The following is a 14,899-nucleotide window of genomic DNA, read 5'->3' on the forward strand; positions in this document are numbered from 1 at the left end:
AAGCTCTTTAATAGGCTATGTCTACACTAGAGAGCTTACAGCAGCACAGCTGTACTGATGCAGCTGTGCCATTGTAAGATCTCCCATGTAGCCGCTATATGGCAATGGGAGAGACCTCTCCCATCAACATTATTAAACCACCCCCAACGAGCTGCATTAGCTATGTCGGTGGGAGAAGCTCTCCTGCCGACACAGTGGTGTCCAAACCACTGCTTCTGTCAGTATAACTTATGTCACTTGGACGGATGGGGGAGGGAAGGGGTTTCATACCCCGAGCAACGTAAATTACACCAACAAAAGTGATAGTGTAGACATAGCCTTAGAGACGCTTAGGTAGGAGATTTAATGTCAAATTATAGACAGAGGCCTGGTCTACACTGGTGCCTTAGGTCAATTTAAAGTCCCTTAATTTGAATTAATTACCCTTGTGTCTACACTGGCGCACTGTTAATTTGAATTAAGCTGCCTGTAAAATCGATTTAATAAGACCACCTCTGCAAGTAGCGTAGCGCCTAATTTGAATTTGTTAATTTGAATTAGTATCAGTGTAGACGTAATAGGATTTAATTCAAATTAATTGGCCTCAGAAATGTATCCCATAATGCCCCATTTTAAAGTACCCTCCCCCCCAAGCAGCCCTGGGAAGATTTGAATCTTCATTTCCTGTGATTGCTGCCAGCGTGGAGAGAGCTTTCCCATTGTTCTCTGCATGGCTACTGCAAAGCCCAAACGCACTCCAGCATGGAGTAGACCAGAGATCTTATACCTCATCAGGCTGTGGGGCAAGGAGTTAGTTCTGGCTCACCTCAGAGCCAGCAAAAGGAATCTGGACATTTATGGAAAGATATCCCTGGGCATGCTGGAGAAGGGACACAAGAGGGATGCTCAGCAATGCAGAGTCAAGACAAAGGAGCTGCGGCAGACTTATCAGAAAGCCAGTGAAGCTAACAGTCGCTCTAGCTCCTCTCCCAAAACATGCAGGTTCTATGATGAGGTGCATGCTATTCTGGGGGGCAATCCCACCACAATGCCTCCACACAGCAGCGATACCTCCGCTGCTTCACAGTCCATGAACAATGAAAAGGAATCCCTGGACAAGGAGGAGGAAACTGTGGAAAGCAGGGAGCATGAGAGCAGGGTGTCCATTCTCCCAGAAACACAGAACTTATTCCTGACCCCCGAGCAGTCCGCCAACACACAGGACAGCACATCTGGTGCTGGAAGGCACATCTGGTGAGTTTTCTTTCTTATTAGCATTTCTGTCCTTGTACATTGTGGGGGGGGGACGGACACACAAGGGAGATCTCATCTGTTTCGTTGCCTATACTGGTTGGTAACCCAGGTCTCAGTTATTTTATGTGTTGAGAAACGCTACGTTTATCATCACTTGTTATAACATGGGAAATTTAATGTACATAATCTGTTATCCCTCCCTCAGCTGGAAAAACTTTTCAGTGGAGGGCTGCCTTGTTCATCCCTCCATGGTAGGATTTTTCTCTGCAATCAAGGAAGCCAGCATCATGGCTTCCTGTGTTTTAAGCATTGTTCCCCCCCACCACACTGTCCTCAGTTGGTCTCTGTAAGGGTTTGAAATCCAAGCCTTGATTTTGGTTAGGGAACAAAATGCCCGCCTGCATCTTACAGAACAGCCCGAATTACGAAATATATGAGTGTCATGCACCTTCCCAGACCACCCCACACTGATGTCTGTGAAATGACCCCTGTGATCCACAAGCCCCTGCAGGACCATGGAAAAGTACCCCTTGCGGTTTATGTACTCAGTCGCCAGGTGTGCAGGTGCAAAGATGGGGATGTGAGTCCCATCAATGCCCCCCCACACACACAGTTTGGGAAGCCCATCGTAGCAAACCTCTACTATGTCCTGCACACTTCCTAAAGTCACTAGCCTTCGTAGCAGAAGTCTATTGATGGCACTGCACACTTGAATCACGGCAGCTCCCATTGTAGATTTACCAACTCCAAATTGATTCCCAACCGAGCAGTAATAGTCGGGTTTGCCAGCTTCCAGAGAGCGATGGCGACTCTCTTCTCCACCGTCATAGCTTGTCTCAAGCAAGAGTTCACGCGCTTCAGGGATGGTGACGGGTCCGAGCACAGTCAGAGGAAAGTTGCCTTTCTCATACGAAAGTTTTGCAGCCACTGATCATCATCCCACAGCTGCATAACGATGCGGTCCCACCAGTCTGTGCTTGTTTCCCTGCACCAGAACCTGCAGTCCACGGAATTCAGATGACTTGTTACAGCCTGCAGCAATTGGGAATTGTTCTGCTCGATTGCCTGTAGCAGGGCAGCCGCAGTGGCATAGGTGTAGTACCTGCTTCGCCGCCTTGCTCTATTTCTAAAGGACTCCATGATAAGCCGTGTTGTATTTGTCATGATCAGAATTACAGTGCATAGTTCAGCTGTCTCCATGTTTCTGCAGCAATGGTGATCGTAGTGAGTAAAAAAGCAGTGCAAAAATCCTTTTCCTGTTTCTTTGGGGTGGGGGGGGGAAGTGTTGCATCTTGGAACGAAGACACTCTTCCAAACAGCCACCATGGCTAGTTGCACTGTGGGATTGCTACCCACATTGCACTACTTTGTAATTCGAATTAAGGCTGGCCAGTGTGGATGCAAGAAACCAGCACAAACACCGTAGTGTGGACAGTCTGCTGCGATTTCAATAAATCGGTTTCTGAAAGTCAAATTAAGATCATTTGAATTAGCGCTGCAGTGTAGACATAGCCTTAGAGTGAGTGCTAGAGTCCTATTTTGTAAAATGTTCTCTAAGGCTCTAGGCTCTAATTGCCCCCAAGCAAACAATATGTTAATTAGCTATCAAACAGTTTGTATAATCTACTGAAATATCTTTCTCCATAAAAATCAGTGGTAACATCTAAAAGTGATGAAACATCTTAGAAGGACATGCCATTTTCATAAGGTTTATTTTGCCAAAGAAAAGTTAGAAGTCCTTCCAACTTGGCAAGTGTTCACTAATTCCATCAAAAGGGATTAATTCAACAGGGTTTACTCAATATTGCTGAAATAAACAGGGCATAATAACATAATGAACTATTAAATCCAGTGGGGATACCAATTATAAGGCTTGAACTCATAAAGTGGACGCCAACTGACTAATTAATCTTAAAACCTAGAAGATCATTTAATTGATTAATGAATCAGGTGATTTTAGAGTCTAGAATTTCTGGGAAAATAACAAGCATCAGCTGTATGAAGAGTCAGTTTGTGATTTCTCTTGCTTGTTGAAATGTCATGAAAACCCTTTGCCTATATTGGGTCTTTAATAATGGTTTGTCCAATAATACAGGGCATAGATGATCCGAATTGTGGGTTTTCCCACCCTAAAAAATACTACTGAAAATATTGGGGGGGGGAAATAAAAAGGTTTGCTGAGATTAAATACAAATTGCATACTATGTGATTCACTTCAGAAGCAATAGCTCAGACACCAAAAGGCACACACATTATCCAAAATGCCAGGGTTCCATTTCTGTAAGTAAAACACCAAGTAAACAATAACTGAGTCCCTAGCCAACTAAGTTCACCATTCTTTTGTACTTGTCCTTAAATATTACTATACTTGTACCAAAATAATTTGCCCTTTCAACACCTATGCTACTAAGTTTTGAACAAATTTGTTCAAATAGAATGGTACCATACACAAATTCTCTGAATTTTTTCAGTTTTGCCTTTGCATGGTTCCAGTTCTTTGTTGTTAGTCAGATCAAGTCAGATTTCCACAGAGACTGAAAGCGTAGTGTCCTTAACCTCTAATCCGTCAAGTCGCTCCAAAATCTCCAGTTGTTTTTGCAAATTGATTGCTTCTTTGTAGAATCTTTTTTCTGCAGAACGTGTGCTGTATTTTGATCAAAAAACTTTTGTGTTTGATAGAAATGTCAACATTCTTACAGTAGTTGGATGCAAGTATAGAAACATAATATTACTGAGAGTTCCACTAACAATTACTGGGAAGCTGAGTACTAATCTTCCTTTTTCAACCAGTCAACCACCCACAAGGTTGATGATGGCAGCAGAATTTCTGAATTTCCACAATGTGCTTTAGGATTGTTTTAGGTGTTACTTCTCTCTCAACAAGGTTTAAGTATGAGCTGAACACCTCAGAAGTTTAGGATGATTGCCTCTGAAAGGTTCACTCATATTTTAATTATTTTTGTTTGCACAAATAGCAAAGTGCTTTGTGTCATACTTTTGCTTGCATTCTTGGATGGCATCCTCTGCAGTTTAGACACAATGTTCTTCTTCGAGTGCTTGCTCATGTTGATTCCAAGTAGGTGTGTGCACACCACATGCACAGTCACTGGAAGGTTTTTTTCCCCTAGTGGTATCTGTAGGGTTGGCTCTGGAGCTCCCTGGAGTTGTGCCTTCATGGTGATGTATATAGGGCCCTGCTGACACCCCGCCTCTTCAGTTCCTTCTTACTGCCCATGATGGTCGCTGGAACGTTAATCTTCTCTTGCCTTGCAAGCATCATCCTAGTGGTTATTTGAACTGATACCTGTAAATAGTCAAATAGTTTAAGTAAGTTTTTAGTTGCACCTATTGGAGTCATCTCCCCTTCCCATGCTCCATTCCCCTGGCTTTAAACCATACAGGGCTTGCAAAAAGCCCATGTCTAGGAGCAATCCTCAGACCACTTGTCTAAAGTGTCTCGGGTGACCCATCAGAGGGATCGCAGTAAGATCTGCAGGGGATTCTGCCCGAAGATAAAGAAAGAGAGGAGCCAGAAATTGAAGTTCATCCTAATAGAGGCTACTCTCTGGCAGCACTCAGCACGGAGCCCAGCCAAGCTGACACCTCGTATGTCGGTTTCGGTGTGGAGTGCACCAGCATCCATAAGAGAGACAGCGCCGAGGAAGGACTCAGTGTCTAGAGACCCCGGCACCAAGGGAAATGTCACAGATGTGGCATCGCTCACATTCCCCTGTACTGCGTAAGAAGCAGAGGAAGATGGACAGAGGCGCTCACTGAAGCCCTAAACAATGAGGCATAAGGGCTCGAGTGGAATGTGACCCGAAACGGGCCACTCAAATGCCACACCCAATGCGGTACCATTGACTCTGGCCCTGGGAAGGGGTCTGTTGAGTTCAGTGCCTTTGAACTCCCCACCCAGTGAGACCCACGAGGAGGACCTACAACTCCTCTCCACGCCGGAGACCTTTGAAGCATCCAGAGAACTGATAGAGAGCACAGCACCACTGTCCCCTCTGAGGCGCAATTGTGCACTGGACACCAGACCACTGGTGCTGAAGAAGCACCTGGTGTTATCCAGAGGAAAGCCAGCTATGATGCCGCAGTTACCATCTTCCCAGCACCTCTCTCTGGCACCAATGGGAACCAAAGCACCCTAATACCCATGGAGTGAGTTGTCAGGCTCCTTGGGATTTATCTACTTGGAATCAACATGAGGAAATACTTGAAGAAGAAAAGACGGCTACTAACCTTCTGTAACTGTTGTTCTTTGAGATGTGTTGCTCATGGTCCATTCCAAGACCCACTTGCCTACCCCTCTGTCACAATCAACCGGCAAGAAGGAACTGAAGAGGCATGGGGTTGGCTGGGCCCTATATATGGCGCCATGAAGGCATGAGTCCAGGGGGCTCCAGAGCCAACCCTATGGATACCACTGAGGGAAAAACCTTCTGGCGACGGTGCACGCAGTGCGCGCACACCTACTTAGACTGGACTTTGTCATGCTGGGTAGATGATGGGGGAGAGCATTTGTTATATTGTTTAACATCTGTGTCAAAATCATAATAATTCATGTGAGGTATGCCATGTCAGGCACTGTTAGAAGGGTTATAATATGCTAAGTCAGATGATGATACTTATGTTTCTGTGTAATATGTGAAATGGAAGTTATAGATATATTTGAGATATCTGTATTTCAGATTGTGCTGCCTGGGCAACACCCCAGATAGCATGGCAGCAGGACAATAGCCTGCTTAATGGCTCATTAAGACACTCACGGATGCAAGAGGCCCAGGAAGAAACTAAAGGCATACCTGAAGAGTGACCAGGATTGTCCCATGTGACTCTGGACTCCATTTTAGTTCTTATAATATTCCACAAGACAGCATGGCCAGGGCCAGAGGGTATATAAGGCCAAGCCACAGAAATCATTTTGTCTTTGTTCCTGTCCAGCTGCAGACATATACTTACCTCTGGATCTATTCATTTTGCAACTGAACGAAAGGACTTAGACCCATCCAGGTGTTGGATGTATACCAGAGGAACTGTACAAGCTTTCAACTTCACAATTCTCTCAGAGACTTGATGTATATGGACTTTTAATCATTTGTATGTATCTGATTGCTCTAGTCCTTTCACATTTCTCTTATGGTTTATTTCTTTCTTTTTACAATAAACCTTTAGTTTTAGTTACTAAAGGATTGGCTGGCAGCATGATATTTTAGGTAAGATCAAACTTATATTGAACTGGTGCTGTGGCTGACCCCCTGAGGTCAGAGGGAACCTTTTTAGTAAAGAGCATAGAGTTTAAATAACTGGTCTCTTTACTGGACCTAGTGCTGATTTGGGAGCCAGGAGCTGAAATGCAGTAAAGGGGGCTGTGTGCATTTGTATACTGGCTTCTAGGGGGATTCAGAAACACAGTTTGTGGCTGGTTGGGAAGCCTGACATCAGTGTCACGCACCAGTGTTGGGAGAATCTGCTCTCCTTTTGCAGCCTGCCCTCACCTGGGCATTTTCAGGGGGCTACCCTGGCACGGGACGGGTCACAGACTTGAGCAGCACATCTTGAAGAACAACAGTTATGGAAGATTAGTAACCATTTTTTCTGCAGTTTTCATTTGAGATGCAGGAGAAACAATAATGTTACATAAGAATGTATTTTTCCCTTTATGGATGATTGAAACCTTTATTGGGTCATTTCCCATGTTTGACCAAACTTCCTGCATTAATTTCAATGTAGATTTTTTTAGTTCTCCATTTACTATTTATTCTAGTTTTTCACTTGCAGCATACAGTAGCAGACCTGTGAGTTAACATCTGTCTGGAGGAATATATTCAGGGTGAAATGCTTCAACCCTTTCTTTACGTTACTCATTTTGTGCTATGTTGAAGGCATTGTTGTCATAAGAGTGGGTTGCAACTTTCTTTTCTAGTTCAAGTCTTTTCCTTTCTGTTTTCACAGGTCTCCATTAATTGTGTGTTCCTCATTTACTGCATGCCCAACTTGAGACATACAGTCTGATTTTCAGAAATTCTGAGCACTCATGATTGCAACTGAACTCGTGGAAGCTGCAGATGCTTAGCACCTCTGAAAAATCAGGTCCTGGATGTCTCAAGGCACACAAAGTTAGCGGGCACTTTTTGTGCCTTAGTTTCTCATCAGAAAAACAGGGATAATAACACTTCTCTACCTCATATGGGTGTTGCGATGATAAATTCATTTCTTTTTGTGAGGCTCACAGAGGGTAAACTGTGAGGAAGTTAATAATTCTGTATTCAACACAGGATTTGGATGGAGTTTAGTAAATAAGAAATGAGGCCACATATTGAACAATGAGGGTAAAAAGAAACATCGAACAGTTGGTTCAGTTCACTCAGCACAATCCACTCTGTGCACTAAATGACACAAAAATAGTATGAGATCATGTAATCAATGTCTGTATCAATGAATACGCACAAGGGGACAAAATTAAGGTTACATGGACAACCTTAATTCTGGCATTTTCTAAATTTTGAGTATTTGACTTTGCAACCTTTAAAATGTTCTTTTAACAGTTGATTTTTATATAATTTAATATATATTACAGCACATAGGCCACAATCAGTGCTGGGGTCCCATTGTGCTAAGTGCTGTACAAACATCTGCAAAGACTTTAGTTCTTGAACCAAAGATTTTAGCATCTAAAAGTCTGATCAACTAAATCAATTATTATAAGGCTAACATTCTTCCAAATTAATAAGATTGAGATAAATACTATAAATAAACAATAACTGTGTTTTTAAAAAAAGTTTTAAAATGTATTAGAGACTGTGAAGATGTAATAGAATGTGTCACAACGGTATCTACAAAATGTAAATAAGAAGTTTTATTTTAAAGTTCGGATGGATAACAAAAAACACATACAAAAGTATTTCCTTATTCTGAGTGTTGTTAGAAAAAATTAAATCTCATCAATACCATTATCTGATACAATATTTTATTTATACAGATGAAAATGAAAAGCTGAAGAATAATAACCATCTCCTGGAAGAGAAATTAAAGGCTCGTGAACAGGTGAACCGTGACTGGGCATTCTGTATTCAAAGCAATAGGACATATACTTATCTTTACCCCAACTGAGGAGCATCTCAAGCAAATGGTTTATGGTTCTTGATACTCTGGGGGGCTTGGTATTGAACTTTGGCCTCTGTTATACAGCAGGTCAGACTAGGTGATCACAAAGGTCCCTTCTGGCCTTGGAATCTATGAATCATTCCTGCAAGGGCTGTGGCTGAACTGGATTAGTCTTTTCATTTATCTTATCATTGCTGTTCTTCTAAAGCTGATCTTGCACATAAAAAAGAGATGAACAGCAGTCTAAAGGTCAGAGCAAAACAGATAAGAGTGATGTTCTGGAGGCTCAGTGGTTGGTCCTGTAAGGTGCTGAGTACTTTGACTCAATCCAGCAATCCAGTTTAATTCAAATACCTACATGTTTAAATTCACAGGAATATAAGAATCAAATTGACAAACTTGTGACAGAAATTAAAAACAAAGAGGAAGAATACAAGGTGGAATTAACAAAGATTCATTGTGACATGAGCAGAAAATGTAAGTTTTCTGAATGCTGCACTAAGTTTTAATGATACTGAAATCTGACATATCCAAAGCAAATCACAAGCTGGTTATATATGTTCTGGATCTCTTTTTCACTGTTTCATATTGTTCAGGCAACTAACAGATAGATAGCAGTTTTTATACCTATTTGAGACCTTTTTGTAGATAATTTAAAAGTAAAGATTCTACAGAAGTCTAAGATCCTCTGAAAAGATATTCCTGCCTACAATAATGGGTAAGGATGAGTTCCACTTAACATCAGACTATTTTTATTTGTTTAATTTGAAATATATTACTTGTCATATATTGAACTCTGTATATACAGCAAGTGTAACTATTATTCTTTCTCAGGGCTAGGCCCACACCTCCTCAATATGGGTCATCGCCTGTCTGTAGCTGTAGGGGGAAGAATCAAAGCTGATTAAAGTGGGGACAGGGGACTAGCCCTCCCACCTTCCAGAGAGGAACTCTCCCCCCATCAGTTTTGCTTTTTCTCTGATAGCTACTGGCCAGGCAGGGAATCCAGCACCTGCTGCAAGAGAGAGAATTTAAAAACAGAAACAAAAACTGAAGGCAATAGGTTGTCTCCTGCCTGGAATTAGCACAACACCTCCTCCCCTCTCCCCCTGCCCTGACTGTTCAGGTACTAAGGTAGGAAGATGGTGGAGAAAGGTCCAAACAGTAGACCAAGACTGTGCTTCTGTCCTGTGTCCCTGCCAGAGGGTGCAGAAGGAGAGAGGGTTGTGCCTTGTGCAATTCAGCCGCCTCATCCGCTGGATCAGAAAGGTTTTGCTTTGGCCACCTCACCCCAACCTCAGAGCCAGTTCCCCAGAAGTTCCCCACCAGTGAGGAGTCTGACAACAGCCAGGCCACATATGTCTTGGTGGATGGCAGAAAAATGAAAAAAGCACTTCAGCCATCAGAGGCAGTTATTTCAAAGGACAGTGGCCCGGCATGGGAAACCATAAGCAGGTCTGGCTGAATCCACCACAGACGGGGCAAGAAGCAGCCAGTGAGACCATTTTGGGTGTGTGCCCTTGTTAGCCAGAGTTCTACCAACCCAAAGCTCTTGGTAACTTTACTCTGTGCGAGGTGGTGTCAGGAAATAAATCATATGGAGACATGGCCTTCCAGCGGATAGATGAATTGGTAGAAACAGTACAACACAAGAGTGCTTTTACTTTAAAGCTATACTTTACTTAGGCTCAAGCACTTACAGGTTAGTAAAACACCCCCAATTTTCTTAATAATTACTGAAGTTTGGGGCAGTTTTTGAGTGGAAACAGCAACGGCTTTCCAACTGGTTTGATCTTTCAGCTGTATTGGAAGGTCCTGAAGCTGTGTCCAAAAAGAGATCCCAAAGAGTCCAAACCTCTTCCCCCTATTTATCCTTGTTAGTAGACAATAACACGTCAAGAAAAAAGCTTGTTGGGCAAGCAGTTTCAAGCTAGACCTAAGGTTGCCAGAGTACTAAATAACTAGATGTGTTCTTGCAGAATCTGCATGTCTTGAGGCCTGGACAAACATTTCCCAGAGGACATGCATAAATAAGCTTCTTGGTCTTTTACTGAAATACAGATTCCAGCACATCCAACAGAACATCAGGGTGGGGTGCAAGGTCAGGCAAAGGTTGAGCAAGAGGCTCCCCTCCCCTCCTGCTTTAGTCATGCCAAGGCTGCACAGGCCTGCAGAAAGGCCTACCAATTTTGACTACTGTTAGAAACAAGTATGATAATCAATATTACACTATCAGGTGGTCTCTGGCCCTTTTACTGGTCTATCAAAATCTCCCTGTACACCCTCCTCTGGCTCAGGTTTTACCATCCCCACCTTGGCTCGTTGGGCAATTCAATCTCCTCCCCTTAACCACAGAGTCAGGAATTCTGCATGGAGCAGAGAAGAAGGGAATCAGTATCCCGCTCAGGAAGAAATTCCTTCTTGGGATAGTTCCTGAATTTGGCACAAAAAGTACCTTTACCTCAGAGGCCGCCATCTGGTGAGCCCCAGGCAGCAGCTGCAGTGTCCCTTTACAGACCTTCTATCTGCTCTCAAAATGGCAAAGATAGAGAGATACAAAAGAGGTTCACTGTACTCCTCATCCAACTCAGATTCCCAATCCTCACCTCCCTTAAGAAGTCAAAATATGAAAGGGGAAAGATTCAAGAAACTGCATCAGAAACTTCAAAGAAAACTAGCCTGTTCTTCCTGGGAAATAGTTCCACTGACTCATCACAAGAAGGAACCAAAACTAAAGACTCTGCTCAAAGTTTTCATACATAGAAAGAAAAAACACAATAAAAGGAATAAATGGTTTAAGAATCTGGTTCTTCTTCATTATCATTTAATTCATTTTCATCCTCATTTTCTGATAAACTCATTAGAAATTATTCTAAGGAGGAAAAAGGACTGCTACAGAAATTACAAAAAAATATTTTCCAGCCAGTTCAAAATCTGAACAACATATTCCCCTTTATGTCTTTCTGGAAAAAGTAATTAAGGCTGAATGGGAAACACGAGCAAAAGTCTATGAGATTGTCCAAGTGTGCCAAAAAATTCTACAACACACTAGCAAAGCAGATTTTGTGTCTCTTCCCAAAGTGGCTGGGGCAGTTTCAGCACTAGTCAGAAACACTGCTACCCCAAATGAAAGGAATTTTTCCTGAAAGAACCCAACAACAGAATGGATATATCACTGTGCTTTACATCTGAGGTTGTATCTTCCTCTCTGAGGGCTTCTGTTGCAGCAACATGTTTTGCAAGATCAGTACTAACAATTTGGCAGCCAGGCTGCCAAGGAAAAAGGTTAAGAAATCATTGAGGTTAGGTTTTCAGTTAAAGAAAATCTCAGTGGCTTCAGCATTCATAGCCAATGCAACCAGGGATTGCATTAATGTTTTCAGCACATGCCATGGCACTCCTGATTACGAGCCTGGAAGGGCGGTATAGAGGCCAAAATCACAACAGCAGCTTTGAAATAGTCAGCTATTTGGGAGCCATTAGACGTTTTAAATTAACATATTTTCCATTCCAAACAAAGAACAATACATTTTCATATGTTAGTGTTCCCCTTTTTTCAATTTGTGTTTTTAGTTGGTTCATGAGTTTGTGTCACATTACAGCTTCTGCTGGTTTTGAAGTCTACTCAGTTAATAAAATAAATGTTTTTGATAATTATAATTTTATATTATTTTTTGTTGTTGTTATTAGTTGAACTAAAAGAAGAAGAGCATAAAGAAGAGCTAGAGAAAAAAGAGCTGGTAATATTAGACTTAACCAGACAACTGAGAACTCAAGATAAAGAGAAACAGAATGAGATAATCAAACTGCAGATAGAGGTACGCACTACTAGGAAGGGAGGGTTTCATAAGTGATTTAAAGACCAAATAAACATGCACCTTGGAGATAAAATGGGTTGAGATTAGCACTTACTAATGTAATTTGGATCCTCACAGTTAAAACTTCAAGAGGCAGGTGCACAGTTGGTGTAAATTGTCATAGCTCCATGAGCTTACAAAGTCGGCCAGTGCAAAAAATGCTGAGATCTGTTCTCTCCTCCGTGTACACATGTAACTAACTACCATTTATAAATGGGGAATAGGTCTGTATTTTAAGAAGAATATAACCTATCATGTTGTTTTTGAGAAGGGTAGAATTGTTTTAAGTACAACTGTTATGCCCTCTGAAAATTTTGCCCATTTATATGTTTTTGAGAACCTAAAGGGATGATGAAAAATGCTTTGGTTTTTTGTTTATTTTTTCAAATTTGTATAGTTCCTGTAATGGTCAGAAGATATCTTTACTTAAAAATGTTGAGAGTTTGAGGCTCTGATCCAGCAATTTACAACTGGCAGATGCCCATTGATTTCAGTGGAGCTCTGCATAGGTATTGTAAGTTTCAGGACTGGAGCTTTATTTAACAGCTAAAGTTTTAAAGCCACTCCACTGCTATTGAAAAACTAAACAAAGTTTTCAAATTCTCTAACTGTTAAAAAGGAAATAGGGCATGAACATTTGGTTGGGATGATCTCTCCTTAGGTTAGGACCCAAACTTGGGGTTGGTTTAATTAAGAGCATCCAATGCCTTCTTTTGCTCTGACACAGTCCCTACATTTGGGGAAAGTCCTCAGCTGGTTGCTAAAATAACACTATGGCCCCTTTAAACCACCAGAATCAAGGACCTGGGCCAATATTTTTAAAGGGACACCATCAACTTGTAATCTAGTTATTTTTTAATTTAAAAAAAATAAGTAGTTACATTACTAATTAAGTAATTGGATCACCCTGCCAGTTTTAATTTTAAGGTACAAAATACGTGCAAAAATATTGAAATTATGCCTATTTTTATGAAAATACTGTTTTCTTATGTCAGGTTGGTGTAAATGTTAGGGATTTTTTGTCCTTCCCTTTTGTTTCAGTTCAATGCTAAATTAGCAAGAGTTCAGAATAAAACAATAAGATCATATCCAGATACCACTGTCTTGCCTCAAAACATCTACAGAAGGGTATGTGTTTTAATAGCTTTTTCTTAAAAATGTCTGTGATTTGCAAATACAGTTGCTACAGTGTGTTTATATAGAGTATCTAGCTGGTATTTCTGTATGCAATGTTTCAAAGTGCCCCTGTGCTTTGAAAAGTGACTTTGTTAAAATGGCAATGTGCCGCTCTTTGTTTCTTGTGCCTCCATGGCTCCAAACCACATTGCTCATTTACCAAGTAAAACAATTATTTTTCTAACCACCATCACTTCATATTGAACATGTATCCGAGAGTGAAGCTGTGATCCTTCCAGCTCATACATCATCCCCAGTACTAAAGATTCTGTGGGGTGGATTCTATTATCAGTTACACCTATACAACCCAGTGTGTTCAGTGGACGCTGCAAAGAGACAGGCATAATTTGCCCCTGACCAAACAACCAGTATCCTAGAAAATTGCCCAGAAGGAGGAAGCAACAACCAGTGGATCTGATTGCAGTGTACATCTCCCAACTAAGGGCCTGATCCAAAGCCTACTGAAGACTGTTGACTGTCCTTCTATTGACTTCAATAGGGTTTGGATCAGGCCCTAAATATCCCTGTCTATAATTGTCGCATGTTGGCAGTTTTGCATGACGTCCAGCCTGACCATGGCCCTCCAGCTTTCATTCTGATTATATTCTTTCCAATGTGTGGATTCACAGTTACCAGAGAACCTTTCTGGTGCCAGTTTATGAGAGTCAGGGGTTAGGGTTGAGTTTTTTTGTATGGTTTTGCTATGTGTTATTATATATCTTAAAGCGTATGTAGCAATAATACACTTTGAAAACTGCAAACATAGCACCAGGGTTTTTTCTTTAAGTATATACGTGATTCCCTTGCTTCAAGGATGTATTTTTTGTGTATTGCTAAAGTTTATTTCATTTTAATGCCATTTGCCCATAACCTTCAAATAAGCTTGAATTTTTTCTTACATATATACATATATTTTGTTAAAAAAATACTCACACACAATGAAAAATCTATTATTGATTTCATTCCAGTGTAAGGTGAGGATTGTGGGATTTCATATTGACTCTGTACCAACAAATCACTTAAGCACATGCTTAACTTTACCTTGAATAGTCCTGTTGGCTTTAAAGGTGGTACTTGTGTGCTTAAAGTTAAATATGTGCATGTGCTTTTCTAGATTAGGATCATTAAGCTGTCAAAGAAAGGATTTTGTGAGAACTATCCTTGTAAAATACATATATTATTATGTTCTGATTATTGTACTTATAATAATTTTCATGAGTAACAGCATGTTGTGTTTACACACCTATGCTGTATTTCAGTTCTAAATTTTAATTACAAAAAAACATTCGTTTGCATTTCTGTAGAAACTTCAGCATCTCCAGGAGGAAAAAAACAAGGAAATTGAAATTCTCCGTAACACTATTAGAGTCTTAGAGCAACGGCTCAGCAGTGGCCCAGATTCCATCCTCAAACGGAGGCGGTTATGAGAACAACTTTGAACATGTGCTACTGAAATGCTTTCTTGACTTAATACAACTGACAAATATATTATAAATGCAATATCACAAGCTATGTACTTG

The 14,899-nt window shown here is 41.1% G+C and overlaps 1 protein-coding gene across 1 annotated transcript in view; it reads left to right on the forward strand.

Moving 5' to 3' along the window:
- Positions 1-14,806, forward strand: part of CCDC152 (coiled-coil domain containing 152) — a 29,084-nt gene extending 14,278 nt beyond the window's left edge. Inside the window, exons 4-6 of the mRNA XM_067545355.1 lie at positions 12,037-12,164; positions 13,245-13,331; positions 14,684-14,806. Of these exons, the coding sequence (XP_067401456.1) occupies positions 12,037-12,164; positions 13,245-13,331; positions 14,684-14,806 (338 nt within the window). The remainder of the gene's footprint in view (positions 1-12,036; positions 12,165-13,244; positions 13,332-14,683) is intronic.
- Positions 14,807-14,899: the final 93 nt, after the last annotated feature.

This window comes from Emydura macquarii, unplaced genomic scaffold (assembly GCF_026122565.2).
Source record: "Emydura macquarii macquarii isolate MOO-44397 ecotype Brisbane River unplaced genomic scaffold, CSIRO-AGI_Emac_v2 contig_1045, whole genome shotgun sequence".
NCBI classification, from domain to species: domain Eukaryota; kingdom Metazoa; phylum Chordata; order Testudines; family Chelidae; genus Emydura; species Emydura macquarii.